Source organism: Diuraphis noxia, unplaced genomic scaffold (genome assembly GCF_037042655.1).
Source record: "Diuraphis noxia isolate RWA-SAM2 unplaced genomic scaffold, SU_Dnox_SAM2 contig0003, whole genome shotgun sequence".
NCBI lineage: Eukaryota > Metazoa > Arthropoda > Insecta > Hemiptera > Aphididae > Diuraphis > Diuraphis noxia.
In genome coordinates, this window is record NW_028301713.1 from 77442840 (window position 1) to 77468931 (window position 26092).

Sequence of the window (26092 nt, forward strand, 5' to 3'; positions counted from 1 at the left end):
TTCATATAAAATAAAAATTCTTATTTTTAAATTATTCTATTAAAAACATATTATACGTATCAAAGTATTTACATGAACATTTTAAGCATCATAACATCATGCATTTTTGCGCTCTCTAAAACAAATAGATATGATATTAAAGGTATACGTAAATTACACTACTGTATTTAAAAATCGAGTACTATTACTATGAATTTTTTTTTTTTTTTATTTATTTAAGCCTCAACAACTAAAGTTATTGGCTAACATTAACATCTAAATTTTTAGATTCTGAACGAAGTGATGAATGTATTGATTTTACAATGATGTGTTTTTTTTTTTTTTGTGTGTGTCTGTGTACAGCATAACTAGTCAAAAGTAAACATTTTCCAACAGTTTTCAAAAAAATCGAGAAAACAAAAAAAAAATGACAGAAAAACGGGAATTTTTACGCAAAACCAGTTTTTGACCAAATCGATATTTTTATATGGTTGTAATTCAAAAACTAATCACTGTAAATACTTGAAATTTACACCAAATGTTAATGTTAGTGATATCTATTTACAGTTCAATTTTCAAAAATCTTCGACTTTTCTTGAGTTATTTCTAAACCACTGAAATTTTTGATTTTTCTGAAAAAATTTTTTTGAAGTATCGATAACATTTTTATGGCCCTATCAAAATACTTGAAAATTAAATACAAAGTTCCTCATAAGTTATTCTTATAGTGATTAAAAAATTATAAAAATACATAGACACGATTTTTTTTTATTGACATTTGAAGTTCAGATATTGACTTAATACGTAAAAATTACGGCAATTTTCAAATTATCTTAGATCGAAATTCATAAAAGTTTTCCTTTTATACCTAAGATTTGAAAATTTAATAAAAGACTCCTAAAATATTTTTACAATAGCAGTTAAAAAATACAAGAAATGTATAGTCACATTTTTTTTTTACAAGCATTCAAAGTTTGAATTTTGACAAAATACGTAAAAATCATAAAAATTCACAAATTATTTTAAGCTAGAAATTAATAAAAAGTTCCTTTTTTAAACTAAGATTTAAAAATTTAATATAAGATTCCTTACAAGTTTTTCAATCTTTATCACAAAAAAAATGTCTACTGGAAATGCAAATTAAATTTTTATAAGCATTTGAGTTTCAAATATTGACAAAAATTCGTCAAAACCATGAATATTTGCGAATTATTTTGTAGTTCAAAATTCATAATATTGTTTGTATTTTTATCTAAGGTTATAAAATTAAACACTAAATTTTCCATTAGTTTTGCTTCAAATAGCTATAGAGAAAATTTGAAGCGTCATTATAGGAAAAATGTTTTGAGCATTTGAGTTTAAAATTTTTATGAAATCGCGTAATGATAACGATTTATCCTCAAACCAGGTATTCGTATATCTATGATAATATAAGGTATTATGAATTATGATAACTACATGATAACTACACTAATTGATTAACCATGCCATATGCAAAATGCGTCTTAATTGAAAAATAAAATATTTGTTTCAAAATAGAATATATGACAATATTTAAATATAATATATCCTAGACTGACAAATCATCTCCGTTCAGAATCGTTTTTCGTATACAATGATACCTATCATTGCATTCAAATTTAATCCCATCCATTACAGTAACCTACTGTACAGCAGAGCGACATCCACGACTTACCCGCTTTTTTTAATTTTATTAATACTTGTTTGTATACAATATGTTACCATATAATGTTTTGCGTATTCCTGGCTTTATAGTATACATTTTCCTTGACTCTATGAAAATAAAAGTCCCAAATACACGAAATAATGTACAATATATATTTCATAAATTATAAATTAATTAGTAAAATATTTATAAGTTTAAGGTGGATATTATAGACTACTTAAGTCAACGAAAATTGTTATTGATTTTTTTTATAATGCCTATTTCGTGTTTGTGGGGCTCCATGTATAAAATACTAAGCTTACAGTGACCTAAATATATAGTTTATATTTGAATTGTATGTATTGTTTTTTTTATTAGTTAGTTTTTGCCTTGTTGGTTCACCTTTAGATTAATTTTTTGGTATTTTATAAAAAATATATGATGCATTGATACATTTCAATAATACAATATTTTGATCACACGACGTTATAGATAGGCAAATCAAGTACATCAATCATTCTCTTGGATTCATTTTTCCGATAGAATTTTTTCTCATAAGTAGATATGATATTTTTCTAATGCATATGAATTATGAAATATATTCAATAAGTGCATCATAATACGATATACGTGAATAAATAAAGTTAAATCAGTATATACTATATAATTTTAAATGCCTACAGCATACAGGTATTAATGTATTATTATCACTGGATACGATTTGAAACAAGCTAAAACTAATTGAATCTGAAATGATTCTTCTGACTGTGTCACATAGTTCGTCGTGTTACTTTCATTGTCCACTAAAGTTTCTCACATACGCTAAATATTGACAATTCTCTTTAAACCAACTAAAAATAAGTTTAAAGAAATAATATTATTTGTGTGTTGCTAAGTTCGCGGGAGTAATTAAACAGTGATTTTTTAATTTCTCATGTCAACATTGTAATTTAATTTAAAATGTAAAAATAATAATTTTATTGAAAGGATAGTTTGACATAACACAATATTTTAAATCTACGTTAATATAAATGCATTTTTCGTTACAAATATATTATATATTTAATTGACAATTGGACAATTCTTGATTAATAATCATATTTATATTTTTTCATTCTATTAAATTATTTCAGTGTGATTTACACTGAATAAATATTTAAATTTAGATTTTTGTTGTTTTTAAGACTTAAAACATTTAAGGCCATATTTTCAAGTACTTAAAATTTATATTCAATTGAATATTGACAATACTAAATTTTGTTTTTCAAATAAAAATTAACTTCTTTTAATTTAAATGTATAGCCAGTAGACTTTTTTGAAAATTTGCATAGATATATTAAATACAAATTAAAATGAGTAGTTTCTACATTATTAAACTGTACGTAGTACGAATAATAAATAATTCTATGTAAAATATAAAATAGATTTACTACATATTATAATCTAGTACTTATATCTGGTCAATTTTCGAAACTTTTATGGAAACTATCGAGACTTAAAAGAATATAAATATTTATCATGTTACAAATATCTTTTTTAAATTATTAATTTATGAACTCTCCTGTCTACATATTGTTCTAACAGTCAAAGATTATCGACATTTTACTGAAATAATTTAAAGCTATAGTGATGTTATTATAAAATCTAAAATTATATATTCTTTTAAAAAATTGTTATTGCAATTCACTTCTTAATAAAATATGATAATTTTTTTTAATACTGCATACAATTTTATGATAAAAATACATCAATAAAAATTCACCTTTTTACATTAGTTTTAGATTCTATTATTTTGGAATAAACGCCTTTGAATCAAAACCTGGATAATCGTATGTGTATGCTGAAACCTCTCTTGGTTATAAATAAATGCTTCACTCTAAACACCAAGGTATGAATCTTTGAAGGTTTACTCAAACCGATATGGGTTTCATCTATGGAGCGCAGCAAAACAATTTAACATTAATAAAATTCAATCGTTCCAAAATATATCACTACGATGACTATTCAATGCTTTACCCTATATTTCTAATTTAATTTTTAAGAATGGCCTCCAAATACGAACAATCGGAGATAAAGAAAAATACCTCTAAAAAAATATATAATAATAATTAAAAATTAACATGAATTAAGAGTCACTATTGGGTGGCTGCTTTAACCACATACGAGTATATCATATGATAAATTACCCTTATCATATAAACTTATTGTAATGATACGCATAAATTGTTTGTGTCAAATAAAAACATAAAAAAATAACATTCAATTATTTAATTCATCTCTAGGTACTTTCCTCAAATTATACAACGCATGTTCTATTGTTTTCTTAACCTTCATAAACTCGCACTTATTTTTTCTACGATATAGATTTTATATTTTCTCCTAAAAATAAAAATAAAATAATTTAATTCAATTGAAATTTTAAGAATTAAATATTTCAATTTTTGATACAAATAAAAATTAGATATCCAATCCACTCAATAATTAAATTATTATATAATCTATATTTGAAGAATGTAATTACATCAGTTAATTATTCTCTTCTTCCAGCATTTTTCGAATGTCTAATTTATTCATGAAATAATAGCTACATTGTCTGCCTTTCTGTAAATTACAAAAAAATATTTGATCAATGAAATTGCATAGTGATTAAAAATCACTTAACAAAAATAATTTAAGTCAATCAATACAAATACAAAAAAAATAACTGTCCACGGGAAAGCTGTTTATGAAAACCAAACCAATAAAATATGACTTTCTTTAATTAAGTTAATATTTTACTGCAATGGTATCTATTTAATTTAAGTCAATTTTAAACGTATTCGTTAGAAATTAATTTAATTTTAATGACGTAGATTGTATGATATTATTTATATATACCAGATCTTTAGCTATACGATTGGCCCCACATCCTATTAAAATTGAACTAATTGTTTCCACCTGATCTACAGACATAGCGTAATGCAGTGCGGTTCTTTCAATCTATAAAAAAATAACATAATAACACATTAGGTATATAATTATATAAATACAATTGTAAACTAACAATTATCGATAAAATGTTACTCCCAATAAAGATCACTTATATTGTCAAAAATTAGATGTTTAAAATTAATATAAAAATATATTTAATGTAATAACTTAGAGAGTAAGCAAAATCTATGGAATAGGGAAGCAAACTGAGTGTCATCCACAGCAATCTAATAGTATATTTTAAAACGTCACACCTACATATTTTGTATTCGTCATGTAATTGTATGGCATACCAAATTTTTGTTCAGTCGTTCCAATTGTCTTTAGTAATCTAATTCCTAGAGGTTACTAAAAATGAGTGAATTGATTTATCATCAGACTTAAAGCTAAAACATTTTCTATGTTTCCTTGTGGATTTTATGCAATATTCATTTTAAGCAATTTGTGAGTAATTACAGAAATTACAACATTAATTAATATAACATTTTATTATATTAAATATTTTATTAATTGTATTTTTACATTACAATTTAAAAATTATCAGAACTCACTTATAAATTAAAATAATATTGTACAAAGCTCATGAGAAAACATGATGTTCTTATTTTTAATTTGGGTTATAACTTTTTAAGTTAGTTCACTCTATTTTCAAATATTACTACACTTGGAATTTCTGATCACAAATTAATATTATGTTGTACGTTTGTAAGATGGAGACAACAATGTTAGTATAGACTGTATAAAGTCTTTATAATAAAAACATGATTTCATTTACTAAAACTAATAAAATTTACCAATACAGAGATTTGGAAAAATATTGTTAAAATATTAAAAAACTTAGTAATTTCCTTAAGTTCATTAAATAAAATTAAATAAATTTTCCTTACATTATCGAGCACAAATAATGTAGTAGGAAAATTCTCCGCAATTAACCGTAAGATCTCTTCATTCTGGCTTAACACAGCTATGTGTAAACTGCACCGACTTCGTTCGTTTTTTGCCATAGCTAACATGACACACTCGTTATCACGTTCATGCAACATTTCTTGAACCTGACCCTTGGCTCCAAAAACAATGTCTCGATGTAATCGCTTTCGTTTTTCCTTATATCATATTTTGTTTTAAACCAACCACAACCATTATAACTGTTAATTTATATTATAATTATATAGTTTTATACTATTTTACTAACTTCAAAAGTCGGTATACTTTGAAGGATAGCTGACACGTGAGAGTGGCCTCTACTTAATGGTAAATTTAAAATGTCTTTATCTGTGTTCAAATCCAAAATATGGTTGTACCCTTCCAATAATAGGTTTATTATTCTGTTACATTCACCTAGAATTGTTAATATGATTATTATAATTAAAATTCTGAGCCACATGGTATTGTATATTAATTTAATGATTTAATATATATTTTTTTTTTAAATTAAAAGTATCAACAATATCTACATTTCTATTAATACAATAAACTGAAGTTATATCAAATAAACAGATTTAAAATTAGAAAATGGGTTGAGAGAAAGGATCATCTAACGACGAAATATCTATATAAATATAAAAACTGAAACTTGAACATTTATTTTTCACAGTATTTTTACATTAAAAAAAGCGGGTAAGTCGTGAATGTCGCTCTGCTGTACAGTAGTTTGCAAGTGGGTTATTGTAATGGATGGAATTAAATTTGAATCCAATGAAATTATATCATTGTATATGAAAAACGATTCTGAGCGGAGATGGTTTATGACATTATCTGTCTAGGATAAAATATAGATAATTAAAAATTTTCAAGGTAAGGCCTAACCTAACATTCAGTGAAAATGTAATGTATCTAGGTCATTCGTTTTAAAGTTACATCAAAAACCAAAATCGATTTTGTCGAAAACTGATTGTGCATAAAATTTCGCGTTTCCCCCTTAATTTTTAGTTTGTTTATCCCGATTATTTAGAAAAATATTAAGAATTTTTTACTTTTGATCCCTCAAAGTACCAACTAGATTCACTTTCTGATCGAACGAGGTACTGAAGTCAAAAATTGAAGCACTTTTACTGTCCCTAAACGTGATGACAGACACAAATAAAAAAAAAATTAAAAAAAACACACATCATGGTAAAATCAATGCATTCATCGCTCCGCTCAGAATCTAAAACAGACACACACACATTATAGTAAAATTAATACATTCCTTGCTCCGCTCAGAATCTAAAATCTAGTTATTAACTAAAAACTTATATGTTTTATTATTAATTATTACATGGTATTTTTTTGAAAACATAACATATAAATATATTTTCTGTTACCAACAGTTAATGTTTGAGAGTTTAATTGATCTCCAGAGTTGGAGCACCGTAGGTCCATATTAGCCTGAAGCAAAGTTTATTAAGTAGAACTGTATAGCTCAGATTAATAAGTTTCGATGTCGTAATTTTCGAAAATGGTTATTCAAAGTAAATATGTGGATGTACCTATGTCACAACGGTTTGTATGTAAACCTAAGTATTTTTATGCATTAGGGAGAAGAAGTTTATTCAGTTTGATGATAGAACAGTTTTTTCCCTGAGCATGTATGTGCATTGTGCAGTAACTGGATTTTGATTAATTTACTTTGATCTCTAATCTAAATACAATGTTGATAGGAAATTTGATTTATTTCTATCATATTGCAGGGCATATTTTTAAATTTTAAATATAATTTACAAATAATATCCAATTGGTTGGAAAAACAACTAATTAAGGACAAATAATGTCATATTAATACTAACAGCATATGTTACTGATAAATTAATAATGCAATTTGTTATCTTACCCCTTGCTATAATATGAACCACGAACTTATCAATAGTTTTTACATTTTCTCTAATATTTGAACTAATAGCTATATCTCTTGGAGTTCTATAATATTCATCTCGAAGTGCAATATTCGCATCAAGTTCTTGCAACAATTGAAAGAAAGCATTGCGGTTATGTGTTCTAGACGCAGCATAGTGAATCATGTTCATTCCAAATTCATCCTGATGAAATAAAATTATTATTTTAAATAGTGTATAATAAAAATAATTATATCTTCTAATAAATGTCTTACACGACTAATTTTTTTAAATTCTGGCTGATAGTTACTGAATACATCCCAAGGTCTGAACATATTTTCAGTGATCTGAGATTGATCTCCGTCGAATATATCTTGTGTCTGATCTTTGGGTTGCGACACCTGAACACAATATAGTGGCAATGAAATTACCATACAGGAATGTTTCAGCCAACCATGGTTTAGGATATTATTATAAATCATGATTTGGTATGAATTTACTATTAATAAATTTCAATTTTAAAATACTGTGAACGAAGAATCAAAAATTATAGTCCATTAAAATCAAAATATTTTTTATTGCTGTTAATAAAAATCACACATTAAACACAATATTCCATCAAATACTCTAATAGCTCATGTAACAAACATAATATAAATAAAATATTATTAGTATAATAATATTATGTTAGCCGGAACAGGTATTGTTAATGAAAAAATTAGAAAATCAATTGAAAATACATCAACTATACAATAATTTTCGTTTGAAACTATTTTAGGTATTTTAGGATAAGAATACAATATATATACATTTAAAAGCTTTGTAAGACAATGATTTCCAAAAATAAAATAAATTTATGATTATTTATTTGTTGAAAAAAAATAAAATGTTTTTATTCTATTTTTCTATAATAATGTTAAATGAACATTTTTTTTTTTAAATAAAAATTAAAATGTACATACTTTTTAAGTGCAATATAACAATACAATTATAATTCAATTATTACAATTTCTATAGTTTAATCTCACTTAAAAATTATTATAAATTACATAATAATATGTCATAAATAAACCTAAATAGTCACGTATTAGTTAAATTTTAGTTTTTATAAATCATATTTACTTAGCCAAACTTACACCGCTTTCTTGATCTAATTGCGGATCATCATAATGGTTGGTTAAATGTTCAGCTAAATACAGAGTGGGATTTGATGGTCGGCGTTTTATAATTTCCTTCAAACCAGAAGTTAGTGGTTTACCGATAGCTAAAATAAATATCATAACTTATGTCATGTTAAAGAAACCTTAAATATCAAATAATATTTTATCATTTATTACAGCTCTATCATTACTAATTTAAGAATGATAATTAATTTTACTCTTTTACAGTCTCATTCAATTATATTTATTTGAAAAAAATATACACAAATAAATTTTTCATTTTCAATTAACATATAATATACATTATATTTACCTAATCAATCAATAAGTAATCAATTACCTTTAATTAAGTATTCTCTGTCCTCGACAGAAAATTGACTGGCACTCATAACCACTGAGAGTAATTTTCCAGAGCTAATAGAAGATCCTAAGAAAAGAAATTAGTTATTAAAAATTTGATTATTTAAATATTATTTCAGTTATATTAACTGTCCATGTCTGTATCAATATTTTCCTCGTCGACTGTGTCCGTGACGTAAGTTACGTAACCTAAAGATTTACGTATCTTTTCCGGGTCAATTGTGACATCACTGTTTCCAAAAGTTGGTGGCGCATGGTAATCAGCTTGAAATTCCTATGAATATTTCATGAATATTACTATGGATACACACCAACAACAAGCATTCATATATTTATAACTGTCAAGTATAAAATTAGTGCAATCACTTTTTAACTGACAGCAGTAGTCGGGTAATGATGGGTGAAATAGTCAAATAGATATAACATCTACCAATGTATATACTGTTTATACCCAAAAATGTAAATAAATTATTGATAAATGAATCTAAAGTATAAATAAATTGATGTTTATACTCACATACCATAACCAACTAAACTTTCAAATTTAGTATTAAATTAGTAATACCTTAGCTAAAACGTAGTTTGTGGGTCAAATGTATGCAACGGTATTATAAACTTTCCTAAAAGCGCATTATGGTTAGATGGAGTAATATATTTATCTATTGACAATCACTTTTTTTAGCCTTAAGAATAAATTTATTAATGCATTTAAATTATATTTATCTGAATCCCAACCATATTTTGTTACTCAAAAGATGGGTTAGAGTCAAAAATAAAAAATACCTAATACATTTCTTAACAGTTGAAAAAACCTATGTTCCAAACAGTTCACTAAAACATTTGAGGTCTTTTTAAAAAAATAATAACAGTGTCATGTTTACGATCTTCTGGTCGTTTTTTGAACTAATATTTTATAAATCTTTATGAAAACGATGATTATGGCATAAACAATTTTTTTATTGCACAAGATAATCATATTTAAACTAATAAAACATAATAATATGCAATTACCTTTATATTATTCACTACAAAAAAATTGATTCTTATTAAATTTCTTTTTACTTAGAATAACTTGGAATATTATATCCAATATAGTAAGTAATAATTATTCACTGCAAAGGTAGTGGAGACAAATTTATTTAAATAAAAATCAAGTTGCAACAATCAATAATTTATTTGATACAAAATATTATTAAAAATAGGTTTTTATGTAGGTATGTAATAATTTGAAATTCAAATTGTAAATTCATAATGCAATGTCCCCTCTCTGTAGTTATAAAATCATTAACCATATCACTACAATCAAATATAAAAGAAGGTAACCGCTCTGCCGTATAGGCACGTGTACCACATCATTGTAATCGATGAGTTAAATCTGAATTTAATGATAAACAATTCCATACGAAAATATATTTTGAGCAGAGATGGTCTCTCAGACTATATATATAACTCTACTATCTATTTATTTTGCTATTATAGTAATTTATTTTAAGTTGAATTAATGTTTGAACAACCTTGAATTTGTTATAATAATTTATATTTTTATCATATAATATTTTTGTTAACTTTTGAGTCAATACCATCTTACTGCGGTCCGCAATATAGTTTGAATATGTTCATATCATTTATGGAATAACTAGGCAATAGCTTAAAATTAATAAAAAATATTTTTCAAATTGAAAATATGTAAAATACAATAATTTACATAAATGTGTCGATTTCCCGCAAGTAAAATTGTCAAATTACAACAAAACAACTAAAATTGTTTTAGTTATATTTTAGTTTTGACCCCGAGGTCCCAAAGTACCAACTAGATTCAATTTCCATAACATTATAGTAGTTGTATATCGTGTCTTCAATCTCAAAAATAAAAAATATACCATTTTAAAATCATTATACATTCTTTGCTCAGCCCAGAATCTAAATTATAATAAATTTACTGCAGTATAAATTATATAGTAGGTACTAGCTATATTAACCAGTGTTTCCAGGTGGTAAATGAAACCAGGATGAACAATCTATCTGTGGCAGACAGTAATAATAAGTAACATTTTTCTTACGTGAACCATTTGGAAGCATACACCAACGAACATGCAACAATGATTTGAATATTATAAATAACGATTAAGCCACCCTAAAATAACTAGTTCAACCTATATTCGTTATAAATGACGTTATTTTACAATCTTTCTTCATACCGATCGGGTATTTTTTTATTCTATGCATTAGTCATACACTATACCATGTACCTATATATAACAGCCTGCTGTTACTTGTGGCTTCTATTATAATAATCTTAAACCCGTTTGGAATCCCAAATAAAATGTATGCGAAATTTGAAGCTGATTAGTTAAAAACTGTAGATTTTTATGAGTTACCTATTTAAATATTACTTCAAGTGAAATATTTCCATTGGTTTGTTGTTAAAATCGGTCGAGTATTTTTTTAGTCAATATCATAAACCTCAACCGTATAAACTTAGTCTTTAATATACTTTAATAGCATGATAGTTATAACTCAATTTTACACTTATATAGAATAACTTTACAGTCCAGACTACAAAATATTATATTACAATTTAAAACACAGAAAATCATATCCAATAGTAATAACAATTTTTTTATCTGTAACCGATAACAAAAAAATTGATATATAATTGTTTATATATATAACAAAATTAATGTAACACATGGGACACTATAGAAACATAATATACATCATATATATTCATAGCCCATAAGGGTTAAACAATTAAACTACGAGTATCAAGAAATCTATGCAAATAACTTTTATTGAAAATGATCTAGTAGTTTTTGAGTTTATATAAGTCAAAGAAACAAACAAATATTCATTTTTATTTGTATATATGAAAATTCTTAACATGCATGAAATAAATACCAAATTTATCAGACTAAATTGAAAGCATAGCGCATATTTTAACATTTTTATAAACATTCATACAAATCTTGAATATTGTAATATAAAGTTGTTGACATAACCATTCACCATGTAGATAAAAGGTTAATAAAATATGATAATAACATAAAAAAGTGCTTTTGAAAACGACGTGAAAGTGATGAAGTTCCGTACAAAAATTAAGCATTTACAAAACACAGAAATATATGGCAATACCCAATGTATTTCTTCTTTTATAATTATTCAAAAATTATAAATCATAAACTTAAAATTTTAACCAAATATTTATATAGGTAATTTTACGATAAAATATAATTTTTTATTTACATTTTATATAGATAAACAATTGTTGTTATAAACATATACCTTAAAACTTATTACGATATTTTCTTACAGAGGAATACTTAGAAACCAAAAACTTTTCACAGTTGTGTTTATTTTTATTTTCTATACATGATCAAATTTTTAAAATTTATTTCTAGCTACGTATGTATTAGCATATATAATCATAAACCTATTCACTCGTTCTAAGATACGTCTGTATAAACTTATCAGTTAAGCGTACTTATATTTTTGAGGGAAAAAGTATAAGAAGACGTGTTGATTATAGATTCTATTTAGTTTATCTAAAATATTTTAGATAAACTAAATAAAATCTAATCAACCCGTCTTCTTCGCTCGAAATGGTTTTTCGCAAACAACGACTTAAATTTAATAATAAATTTAACATTATGTCAACTATTACAGTAGCTTACACGAGAGTCGTAAACACTCGAAAGTCAAAACAGCATACATAGCGAATTCCACGAATTTTTCGTTAAAATTAAGTACAGCTCAACTTCTGTCACGCTAAGTTCTTGAAATTTCAAAGAAAACCCAACATAATTTGAATTAATTTATTGAATATTAAATGAAATTTTTTTTTTTTTTATACGTTTTTACTTAAATCCTTTTTTCCGTTATTTTAGGTCTGAATTATTGAATATCAACTAAAAGTGATCATACCTTTAAATTAATTTCTGTATCCAACAATTGGTCAATAAATGTCTTATCTTGCATATAATTTATATAATCTAATGCAGTCCATCCTTGCAAGTCAATCAATTTTAAAGTTTCTGGAAACTTATTCAACAAGTATTCAAACACATCAAATTGTTCATAGATAACTGCTGTATGTAAAGGAGTTAAGCCTAATCCACTTCTAGATTCACGAGCTACACAGAACTTCCTTCGATCTAAAAGCTGAATTAATTCATCCAAGTTTCCTACAGCACAATAACGATGAATCTGGTCAATTTTATTCTGAAAATCATAATATTTTATTTTATTTTTTTATTATTATTTTTTTGACTATCAGAACAAAAAAAAAACATATCGTCATAAATTTAATAGGCAATCGTTTTCGCTTGACTCAAAATTGCATGTAAACTTATAAAGTTATAAGTTATAACTATATACATGACCGAAACTAGAGTTAAGTATAACTACCATATAGTACTAGATAGATTTTTTGTAATACTCATCAAACATTTATTATTAATTTTTTATTATATTGAAAAAAAAGTCAGGTTTATTTTATGTTCGCGTATATAAATAAGACAAAATTAATATTTCCACCATTAATTTAAAACAAAGGTATACTTACTATTTATATAGAACCAAATCGAATAAAATCAAAATTTCAAAATTTTAAAATTTTCTTACAGAATGTGTAGATAAAAACAGTTTGCACTATTTAAACAGTTGATCAATCTTAATTAATCAATATTAAATATGAACGAAATATATATGGAAGGTGAAGAGAAAATCTCGAATTTTTTGAAAAAATAATGAAAATGATAAGACAATACTCTAGTATTAAACAAATGGGTTTTTATTTTTTAAACTAAATTCTAACCTTTATTTAAATGCAATAATTTATTATTTAATAAAAATATAATAATTATCTGACTTATATATCCCACCATTCTGGTAAAATTATTTAAATAAATAAATTCCATAAATTAAAAATTATTTAGTTTTAAACATTTTTTTAATGATTAAATTAAGTATAAAATACATTATAACCACTTCCTATATACATAATACATAAATAATAAACATTATATGCTATTAAGTATATATGTCAGTAATTTAATACTTACTGCATAAAATGGTACTTTATCAAGAAAATCTTGAATTTCTGGTATGTTTGACCTTATTCCTGCGAGTTTTTCATATTTACCATCTAAAATATAATCAGCTATTTTCTCTAGGCTACCTTGTTTTACTATTATTTGAGCTGAGTTTATACGTTCCTAAATAGAAGAAAAAAAAATTATAAAATTTTCTTATTATGATACTTAAAAACTTAATACCTATAGCTAGGTTAAATTTACCAATCAAAAAATTTAATTTGCTTTCGTTTAAAAGTGTCTAATTTTATTTTTAATACAATGATTAAATTTTAAACTATCCTTAGATACTGAGTATAATTTATCTCAGCAGTCGGCAACTTTTTTAGATTCCCGGGTTAGGAAGAGTTAAGAGTTCGTGGGCAAAAATAAAAATTTTATATTCCAAATTATTTAATATGGAAAAATGTAAATATTATAGTTTTTAATATAATTATAATATAAAAGTATAGAAATTACAACTGTTTAGTAAAACGTTTAATGTGATTTTTGTTTTTGGATATTGTTTATTATTTTTTCAATTTCCACATTAAAATTACTTGTGATCGTTCTACTTCTAAGTACATATGGTGGATATGGTCATCAGTTAAGCGAATTAATTTTTTTCATATGAGAAAAGGCCTGTTCACACACAATTGGATCCAAACATATTGAAGTATTTGTCAGCTATATGTTTAATTTTTGAAAATGATGCAAGAAGTTGAGAGAAAAAAGTAAAGGTGATGCTTTGAATGAGTCATTTAGGGTATTTTGTGGCTACAAATTTATTATTTCCATTTGAAGCTCGACCGGGATATCTTAAACATCAATATCAAACGGATAGGCGAGTAATTAAAAATATTGTAAATGTCCTTTAAAATCTTGAAATCTATTATTAAATTCTTGTTGAAGTGTAAATGCAACGTTCATATTATATTTATACAATATAATTATTTTGATATGATATTCAGTTAAATTTCATAGTTGTAGAATTTAAAGCGAGCCGTAGGTATATAATAAACACGCGGGCTGCTAGTGGCAAACCACTCATCTATCACATATTATAAGAGAAACCTCTGTAGGTGATGGTTTTCTGTAAATAGTGATGCCAATGGATGTGCTAATTGATACCTATGTAATTCGTTCTCGGGGCGTAACTTATTTCGACAACCCCCTTGCTAACCGAGCTAACAAGTTTACTAAGATTACCAAGGTAAATTTTTTTGGGCTGCGGCCGATTGCCTGAAACGAATATTGATAATGAAATTTGACTATAATTGATATTTTAAAACGTTTTTGCTATTTCAAACACTTCTGAAATATTTGTTCTTCGTATTACTATTCCAGAATACTAAACACTTTTTCGTATTACTGTTGTTTGCCAATCACCAATATTTTCATATTTAACTAGTAAATTTTGTTTTAAAATTATATTTTATAACAATGATTTTAAGAACGAATAACAAGACCTAACCTAGTTAAAATAAAAAAATAAAGAGATATCTAACCCGCTCGGCCTCGAATCTGAAATTGTTTAACCTATTTAAATTTATATTTATAGCCTATAAATTATAAGTATTAACAATTTAATTTAAATATTAATAAATATAAGTTGAATCATCAATTAGTAATTAACGTACGAGTATTTCAGTAATAAATATCCGTTCAATAATTTGTGTTCAATAATAATGGTCCGTTGCTCATCGGAGTATTTTATAGTCAAATAAATAAATGAATTATGAAAACTATAAACCAAAATAAGTACTAAGAAAAAATAACGTTTATTGTTCGATTATTATTTAATTATTTTAACGTAACATATTTTATATAACATGAATTTATTCACAAATTATTTTCTGTTTAAAATACCTAAAATATTTTTTGTAGGTAACTACTTGATTCAAAACTCTGTTGCACATACTAAATTTCTACACATAAATATTTCGATAGATTCTTTATAATTTTACAATTAATTTCTAGATTTAATATCCAAAAACTAATCTGTTATTATATAAATAAATTATGAGACAATTATACAATTATGCCTGATACAAATTTATATTTTATATTTTATATGCATAAAAATATTATGCTAATGATAAAATAAAAGATTTTACTTACATTATAATAAAACAATTTTTTTACCTGCATTTCTGTAGAATTCAATTCATTATTATCAGAATCTTCATCTTTATTTATATAATTTATACTATTAACTCTGTATACTGGGCTACCAATAGGTAAAATGTCTTCCAATAGACCATTATTTAATGCTTGTCTGACCTCGCCCAACGTAAGACTATTAGATTTTGGAACAATGTTGTTTGTTCTACCGATATCTTGAACTTCTGCAGATTTATTATATAATGAAATATAATTTTCATATCTATTATCAGGATCATTATTAGTTTCGTATCCATTATTATCAATATCGTCAATAATTTGAAGTTCCTCTTGAGAGTATAAAGAAGTAAAATTGTTATTTCTATTCTTAAGATTACTATTTTCACTGTTACCAATATTATCATCAATTTTTAACTGTTCTGATTTAATATCTGAAGAATTATTATAATTTTTAGTTATATTTTTTGGGTAAATTTCCTCTTTATTTTCATTTTTATCAACGTCACCAATATTATTAATATTTTCAACATCATTTGTGATTTTAGTTTTGTCGGTATGATCAGTAATTGCTGGATTTTTTTTTATTGTACTGTTATTAGTTGAATGAGTTTGTATTTCAGATTCCTAAACAAACATTAAAACACTTAAAAGAAAGGTTTTTGTCTATAAACGTTATATGTGAATATACGTACCTGAGTTGACATATTTTTAGATTTTAATTTGCTGACAGATTTATCGACAGATTCATAGAAAATATTCCAGTCCCAAGAAGCTGGAAACTCAGAAGCAATTCTTGGTGCTTTTGGCAGAACGGTTAATAAATCATTTGGGAAGTCATTTATCTTCACACCATTACTTTTTGGTGTTCTACCATGCTTGAATACAAAAACAAAACATATGTTTTTATCATAATTTAGTGTAATTAAATACAAATAAATAATAATTCAAATCTATGTTGAATAATATTTAATAATTATTATATATAAATGCATAAGGTAATTTTATTAGCTATAGTATACGTTATGGATTGGATATATATAGCCACTAAGGGCATCTTGTTGTATGCACTCTACCATAAGATTACAATTCTTATGGTTTTTAATGCACGTAGCTATCTAAGGATAACATTTTTTGGAAGAATCTGGAGCTTAAAGTTATAAAAATACGTGTAGTAAAACTCATAGGTATGTGTATCTTATTGAAATATGGTGTAAGGAATCAATAAAAGAGACACATTTAACGCCTCATTTTTTAAGGAAATAGCACAAATATTTAATTTTTTTATTGATTATTAATCATTAATTATACATTTAAATTAAATGAATAAAGTATAAAGGTGGATATTTAGTGATAAATAACGAAACGAAGACGACAGCACTGTTAATTTTATATAATAATTTTTACTAATATATTAGCATTTATATATGTTTATTTTTATTTTTCACTACTTATTTATTATAACTTTGAGTAGGTATTATTTATTTCATCAATAAAACCACTTTTACATCATCCACTACTAAACAACTTACAAGAATATAATATTGTATAAACAATACTGAAGAATGATAAAAACAAAAGAACGCATACTGCGGTCAATGTTCATTGCGACTGATGCTAGTAGAGCACATTCAACAAGTCATACAGAGCTCAATATGATATAGTACGTTATATAATATTGTGTATACATAAACATTAAACATAATATACATATATAGAGTGAAACATTGATTATGATATTACAGTATGCTGTATTGTTGTGTAAGATTAATGATTATCAAAGATTATAATCATATAATAAAATTTATTTTATAAATTATGAAAAAAATATCAAAATTCAATAAATCAGATTGTCCGTAAAACATGATCATGCATCGTAAGTTATTACAGTAGTAAAACATTGAGTAAATGTAAGAATCAATAATATATACATAATATTATATATGTAACTATGTAAACATAACACATAAGCACCGATGACAAACCTTGTCAATTAAATTTTCATTTGCTCCTGCTTTAACAAGCATATTATAGATGGGTAAAATATGTTTTGATGGAGAAATAAAAACATAATGTAGAGGTGTTCTACCATCATTATCTCTTATGTTCACCATTTTTGGATTTTTGTTTATTATGTATTCTACAATACTAAGACGACCCAGTCCTACGGCCTGAAAAATAATTGATTTTATTATTATAAATTATAATATTAATGATAAGCAGAGGCGGACTGGTTAATTTTGGCCTGTGATGCAAAATCAATTAAGGGTCCATATTTTTTTTTCAAACCTTCTTAAATTAGAAAAGAGTCCATATAAGTAAAAAAAAAAAAATTAAGAATATGACATGATGTTTTAATTTTAAATAACAGTTATTTTATCTATATTTGTTTTAATTATGTAGACACAATAGTGATACGATATAATATTATAAAAAAAATATAATTACAACTGTATTGTCGATTTCTATTATAATTTATCTTTATATTCTAAATTATAATAAGAATTAAATTAAAAAGGGCCCCACAGTGGTAATCGGGAGTTCGGATCATAAATACGAATATGGGGCCCGGGGTGCTACTTGGTGTATAGCACCCTGGGCCAGTCCACCCCTGATTATAAACAAAACTAAATTTTAACCTTATGTAATGGAGTTAATCCATTCTTGTCTTTACTAGCTAAAACTTCTATAGGGACAGGATCACGATTTAGTTTTTTCAATAACACGAGATTATCGTCAATAACAGCCTTATGGACTTCTTTGATAATACCCTATAATAAATAATAAAAGCAATACTAGAAAAATGTATTTCGACAAAAGTGTAGAAATTTAAAAGTTACCATTATATAGGGCACCGCTTTCAAAAACTTGTTCACCGTTATTTGTTTGCTAGTCTCAGTCAACAACTTATCTCCCAGTCCAGACCAAATGACATTTGAAAGCTGTTTTATGTTACATTCGTGTATCCATATTCTTATATTGGAAGGTTTTATAGGCACCTCTAAAAGGAGATTAGGAAAATACAATCAACCAATAATTTTACAAAATATTTATAGATATACTTGGATAAATTTACAATAGCTGCCCTGCCCGCGGTTTTTACAAATGCCAAAGATTTTTTTTATATAAATATATTAATAAAAATATGTTCATGCCGTATTTCTTCTATTTATAATACTAATATATGTAATATAACTAATGTCAACCATTTAGATAGGTACCCAAATAAAAAATTCTTTTTTCGTTATCTGAGTAAAAAATCATCTGTCAACTACTTTTTAACTTTCAGGAGTTAAAAAATTAAGATACTAACACTTTCCAAGTCTCATAGAATTTATTGATATAATTGTTATTGATAACGGCCCAGCAGTAGTTTTTGAGTCAATTAACTTTGGATAAACCAACATCCATTTTTAACTATATAACCCGACTTCTCCGGTGAAAACATTAAAAATTAAACATATAGCACTATATATATATATAGGTATATCTTGATTTTAGTGTACCTCACTCTGCGAACCATTTCAACCAAGATTGATAATTTACATGTGGCAGATTGAATATAGAAATTTGTATAAATTGAACATGGTTCAAATAACTCTTTAAGCTATCCTGATGTCTCTGTTTCTCTAAGAATAATTTAAAATTTTCATAAAATCGGTCAAGTAATTTTTAAGTACATATATAAGCTACAAAAAACATACATTCAACTCTTATATTTGTTTTAAGATATAATTGCTTTATTTGAGGCCATAAACATGACGATTTGATGCTTTTTACCTCATCTGCTCGAGTAATCATCAATAAATTGCAACCATTTATATACAAAAAAAAAAATTATTATTTCTATTATTGCAATTATAAACAGTAATAATAAAAATTTGCAGTTTTTCTGAATTTCCAAATTTTCCAGGAAACTTCTTATTTTTTTCTCTAACAGCCTTATTTGAGCTATTATATGAACATTAAAAAAAATTAAACCAAATTGGTATGATTTTACGACTCAATTGAACGTTTTAAAGTGATGCGATTACTAGCGAACAGTATTTAATTTTTATTTAATGTTTAGATTAAAATAGTTAGTAAATTATAATAAAAGTCTCGAAAACATAATTTAGTCAAAATACTTCAGAAACTATTCTAAACCTATGATTTCACTAACGATGTTTATAAAGACCCGTAAAATTTAAAAAATCTAAGAACAAAAAGTTATATTCAGGGTTTTGTTATGAAGAACTATGGGAAAACTTTCTTTACGCTCAGCACTAAGTAAAGTTTGGTTAAATTTATATCTATAACTAAAAAATGGTGAATTAATTTAAGATTCTTGTATTTTAATTAATACCTATTTTTAGATATTTTTCCTAAAACTACTAATGAATTAAAAATATATCCTCATTAAGTACCTATAGGAACGTCATCTGTATTCATTTTCCAATCTATATTAGGAATCTATCTTCATCTTGAAACTGTATCAAAAGGTTCCTAGTTTGCACCTATACAGTAACACAACTGAATTTCGAATATGATATGAATACTGAACATTGGTTACAGGACAAATTCGTAAATTTTTGTGTGTGCATTTTATATGCAAGAATATAGGTGTGTACCGTGGATACATATAATATGTAAGATTGTAGGAACATAATAAAATGACATATAAAAATAATATTAATCCGAGTAAAATAAGCCATAATAAATAATAATCATGCTAGATAATTTCAAAAAAATAACATATATAATCTTCTTTAAAATAATAAAAACTGCTTTGAATATTTTTTATACATTCAAATAAAATATATAATTTTTGTTACTTTTAGCTTTTTACTTAATAATAATAATATGTACTACTATAACTATGTCTAAAATATTATTGTCTTGATAAGTTTTAAATACGCTATGAATTAGTTCCAATAGAATTTAAATTACCTTTATCTGAACCATCGATTTTATAATTTTTTGGCAATGTAATACTTTCACTATACTCTAAATAATAAGTTGGTGTTTTATTATTTATATCTAATGCGTTAGGATCTGCACCAGCTTCTATCATTAGATCCCAAACCCGAGAAACGTCTGAACAGGAACATATATAATGCAATGGAATTCTTAAAGTCTAAAAATTAAAAAATTAAAACACATCAGCTTATAAGATGTATTTTTTAAATGTAATAATTATATTTTTTAAGAGTTCAAAATTGAAATGAATGTTTCCGAATACTATAAAATATAAATTATGATTAAACTATTACTTTAATGACGATTTTAATTAATTAGTTATTCAATAAAACAATATTAAATTATATTCAAATTATGTGATAGGTATACTTACTTACCGTCCATCTAAATCTTCTATAATTACCTAACTAGTTTTAAGTTTTACTATAAAATATAAATCATATTGTATAAAATATTTATATCGATGGCTATTACCTAATACTATTTAATATTAATGAGTCAGATATTAATCTAAGCAAATTTATATTTAATATAAATTGAAACTATTACTTTATCTTTAATGTGGACAGTTTGTGGATAGTTCTTCACAAGCCACTCAACAACATCTAAAAAGTCATAATAAACGACTTTATGCAGTACAGTCACTCCATTTAAATCTTTACTGCAAACTAATTTCGCAGGAAGAATTTTGTAAATATTTCTTGACGTGTTTCCATTTTCTAATAATAATTGCATATCTCTTAAATTTCCCTTGCACGCAGAATCTTGCAGCATATCCATACGGGCCTAAAACAACACTGCAAATTCTAACTGGATGCAATACAGAATATTGTCTGTATATATAATATTATGTACAAAATGCATTACTGAATACTACTATCAAGTGATAGAAAAACATAATTATGTATTATAATATACCTATCTCTGGTTTATAACACTATTTAAAATGTGTAGTTAAATATTTATTTACATTTAAAATTACAAATTTCTAATTGCAAGATTCTTCATTATACGTATATATTGTGGGACACAAAATACAGGGTGATCCAGTTAAGTGGGCACACTAATGATATCAAAAAGTATAAACTTTTTTTGAATTTTTTTTTTAACTTTTAAGTTTATGTTTTTCTAAAACTGTATAATATTTTAATTTTTTTCTTTCTTGTATTTATTGGTGAAACCACTATCAACTTTTGATTTTCAAATGGTAACATATAATTAAAATATTATGAATTAATAAAACTATTATTTTCATTTTACGTGTTTACATTTTTATTTTTCGTTAATTTTTTATGAGATACAGCTCCAAAGTATTGGTGGTTATTACTGTTTTTCCAACAATTGTAAAGACCAGGAGCTAGATATAAATTTTATATCGCTGAATCCAAGGTAACAAAATAAATATTAATCAATTAAAGATTACTATTGTACTCTGAACCCTAATCATTTATTAATTTATCGACTAATTGGACCAATTGGGTTTATTTTGCTACCTTGGATTCAGCGATATCGAATTTATTACTAGATCTTGGTCTTTACAATTATTGAAAAAATAGTAAAAACCAAAAGTTAATATAATACTTTTCGAGATAATTAATGTACCCACTATTAAAAGGATCACTCTGTATATATAGTACTTATATAAGTACTAAAGTGCTATTCTATACATAGGTAGAATAATATTATAAGTATTGAAAATTAAAAACTCAAAAAACCCGTCAACTGCAATTATATACCACTAGGTAATTGCAGATTTGTCTGATCGTTACAAGCTCCGTTGTCTCGATTTTTGACTACTTATAACTATTTTTACGATCAAATAAGTGTATAATATAATTGATAAGTCATAGGTATGTTCTATGTAGATACTTCTTATATATTTATAAATTGTATTGGATTAACTTATGATTTTAATTCAAATATACAACTAATAAGATTATTTACATAAAATTATCTGCATTAATTATCCCCCAATTCACTTGAAAAATATCGGTGTGGTGAATTTATTTTAAAACTGAAGGATGTGATGTATTTATAAGTTATAAAAAATTTATTCCTCTATTTTTTTTTTCGTTCTATTGATTAGTTGGTTATCAATTCGGTTATCCTATTGTTTATTTATAAAAAATATTTTATTAAGTTTTCCTAACTAAAATATTACTATTTTCTACTATTAAATACAGTCAAATATATACCTAGGTATATTTATATTCAATTACCAAATACCATTGTATTTAAATTTAAAATACTATAGGCATTTCAATTAAAAATTCTAAAGAAAGAGTGTAATAAAAATAAATTATAATTTTTTTACCTAATTGAGATTTTAAACTCAAACAAACGAAAATTAAAAACTTAAACAAAATGCATACAAAATGAAAAAAAGCGGGTAAGTCGTGGATATCGCTCTGCCGTACAGTAGGTTACAACTGGGTTACTGTAATGGATGGAATTAAATTTGAATCCAATGATATCATATCATTAAAAAATTTTAGGAATTTCTAGCTTAAAATAATTTGAGAATGTTGGTAATTTTTACGTATATTGTCAAAATTCAAACTTTGAATGCTTATAAAAAAAAATTGTGACTTTGTATTTCTTTTATTTTTCAACTGCTATTATAACAATAATATGTTAGGAGCCTTGTATTAAATTTTCAAGCTTTTCTACCCAATTTAAAATAAACTAATAATGATCGAAAATTTCATATGCCTATAAATAGTTCAACTTAAGTCGAAAGTATTTGAAAATTTCATTGTGTATAGAATATACTTATATAAACATTCGGTGAAAATTTCATGTATCTATGATCATTAGTTTTAAAGTTACATCAAAAACCAAAATCGATTTTGTCGAAAACTGATTGTGCATTAAATTTCCCGTTTTTCCCTTAATTTTTAGTTTATTGTTTATCCCGATTATTTAGAAAATTAATAGGTACCCTGAACAAATATAATTTATTGAATTTAAGTTTTAAATCAATTTTAAAACCATTTAAATATAATCATATATTTACTATATAAATTGGAACTGATTGCAAAAATGCTTTGATTTTAGGATTTGATGAATAGTGTCCAATTAATTTATAGCCTTCGCCATTCAGTAACATTTCTTCCAAACTTAGCATATTTCCATCCTTGATCAGTTTTTTAACTTGATATTGGTTCATAGGTAACGCTAAAATAATAGTTTTGAAAATAAATAATTATTTTATTGAATTATTTTTTACTTACCTCTAGGAAGGTTATAATTAACATAACACATGTTTGGCCCTAAACCAAATACATCATTCTTTGGAATTTTTTTTTGACATTTTCGTACAAGAGGTTTCATTTAAATTTTCAATTAGTTTCATTGATATTAATTTATGATTTAAAAAAATAATAATACAACGAAGTATATAATGATATGTACCTATACCTATAATATCTGACACTAATGAAATAAATATCTTGTCCAGGGAAGCAAGAAACGCCGATGACCCCGCAGTCCAATGCAGTTACTCGTTGCTAACAACATTTAATATCGACAGGGTTAATGATGGTCATCGGGATTAGGTATGATCTAAAGGAGGGGAAGTATTTATAATTTTTTTAATATTATATGAATATTAATGTATTTAAATTATTACATAATATATTAAAACCAAAGATATCCATTTAATTTTTCTCAAAAATAAAACACAACATTTTAAAAACAATAAATTAGGTACCTAATTCGTAATTAGTAATTACTACTAAATAGTCCAAGTCCAACTAATAAACTGATGTTCGATATATTAAAATATTTATTTTAATTACATATTAATAGCCACCGACTAATCAATAGCACACCAATGTAGAAATTTAATATAGTCTTTTTCAAAATAATTAGGAACTCCTAACAAAAAATTACGTATACAAACGGGAATACTCATGCAAAATCAATTTTGTTAAAGTTTAAAAATCAATCATATTTAAGACTTAATTTCCTAGATATAACACAAATAACAAAACATTTAAAGTATTTTTGTTTTTTTGAGCTATTTGTTGAAATTGTTTAGTTTTTTTCAATTAATTATGTTGATAAGATTTTATTACCAAGTCAACGATTAAAAAGTTATTAAAAAGTACAAATTCTTTCTCTCGCTTCTTATAAAATGATTAATTAGTAAAAAATATTACTTATACCTAAGTTCTTCTATTAGTCGTCTACAGCAATGAATTTAAGTTATTTGTTGTAAATCAAAACATATTATTCATAAAAACTTGAAACATTCCACTAATGTTATTGAACTTTCATTTTCTATACAAGATTATATTTTCAAAATATTTAGACTACATTTAAAAATAAATAGTCCTGTATTTTTTTTTCGTGTAATGTCGATGTAAAATTTTATCTTACAGGTTAAAAAGATTACATAATTTAGGGTTTCTCGTAAGTTCTTCTCATCTCAATTTAAAAATATTGAAAATACATTAGGCAATAAGGCATCTAACCTTCTAACCTCTTTCAATTTTCAGGTCACTGTAAAATATCGTCCAATTTCCAAGTGCGTAAACGGCAAATTTTACGTTCATGATGATCCATAATAAATACAATTTTTTAAAACAGTACGAAATTTGTAATTATGACTACTTGGGGTGTGAGGGGGACAAAGTTCCCCGCTTTTATATTCTAGTAAATTTTCAGAACCCCCTCCTATTGAAAATTCCTGAGAACGCCACTGCGCTCATCAGATCACATTTAACTCCGTTAATTTAAAACTTAGATTGAATTGACCTCTTATAAAATGTAAAGGTTAGATTTTTATCTGGCCAATCTCATAAGCTCTTTATTATATTTTAATTTAAAAACGAGTTATGATAAAAAATATGATCTAAAGCCTCCTATGAGATTGACCAAATAATCTTACCTTTAAATTGTATAAGAGGGCAATTCCTTCTAAGTTGTAAACTATTAACCAACGGAGTTAAACATGATCTGCTGAGCGTAAAATTTGCATATAGATACACACTT

General features: G+C 25.1%; 1 protein-coding gene across 1 annotated transcript; it reads right to left on the reverse strand.

Annotated features, from left to right (window-relative positions):
* Nucleotides 1-3348: 3348 nt before the first annotated feature.
* Nucleotides 3349-24562, reverse strand: LOC107173569 (uncharacterized). Its single transcript, XM_089224629.1, has 21 exons — nt 24328-24562; nt 24111-24271; nt 21644-21880; nt 21065-21251; nt 18976-19136; nt 18775-18906; nt 18121-18306; nt 16831-17013; nt 16160-16762; nt 14006-14158; nt 12867-13163; nt 9075-9219; nt 8926-9012; nt 8562-8689; nt 7701-7826; nt 7425-7629; nt 5808-5953; nt 5503-5718; nt 4523-4624; nt 4167-4246; nt 3349-4024 (listed from the first exon to the last, which is right to left on the reverse strand). Exons 1-20 carry the CDS (start codon nt 24425-24427, stop codon nt 4172-4174), a joined length of 3630 nt encoding a protein of 1209 aa, XP_089080755.1. The 5' UTR covers nt 24428-24562; the 3' UTR covers nt 3349-4024; nt 4167-4171.
* Nucleotides 24563-26092: the final 1530 nt, after the last annotated feature.

Bases quoted from the DNA above. Each gene is read 5' to 3' on its own strand.
- LOC107173569 (XM_089224629.1), bottom strand. From the start codon at position 24,427: ATGAAACCTCTTGTACGAAAATGTCAAAAAAAAATTCCAAAGAATGAT. The intron at 21,252-21,643 runs GTAATAGTTTCA...TTTAATTTTTAG, and splicing joins CTGTCCACATTAAAGATAAA to ACTTTAAGAATTCCATTGCA. The intron at 7,630-7,700 runs GTAAGACATTTA...TTATTTCATCAG, and splicing joins AATTTAAAAAAATTAGTCGT to GATGAATTTGGAATGAACAT.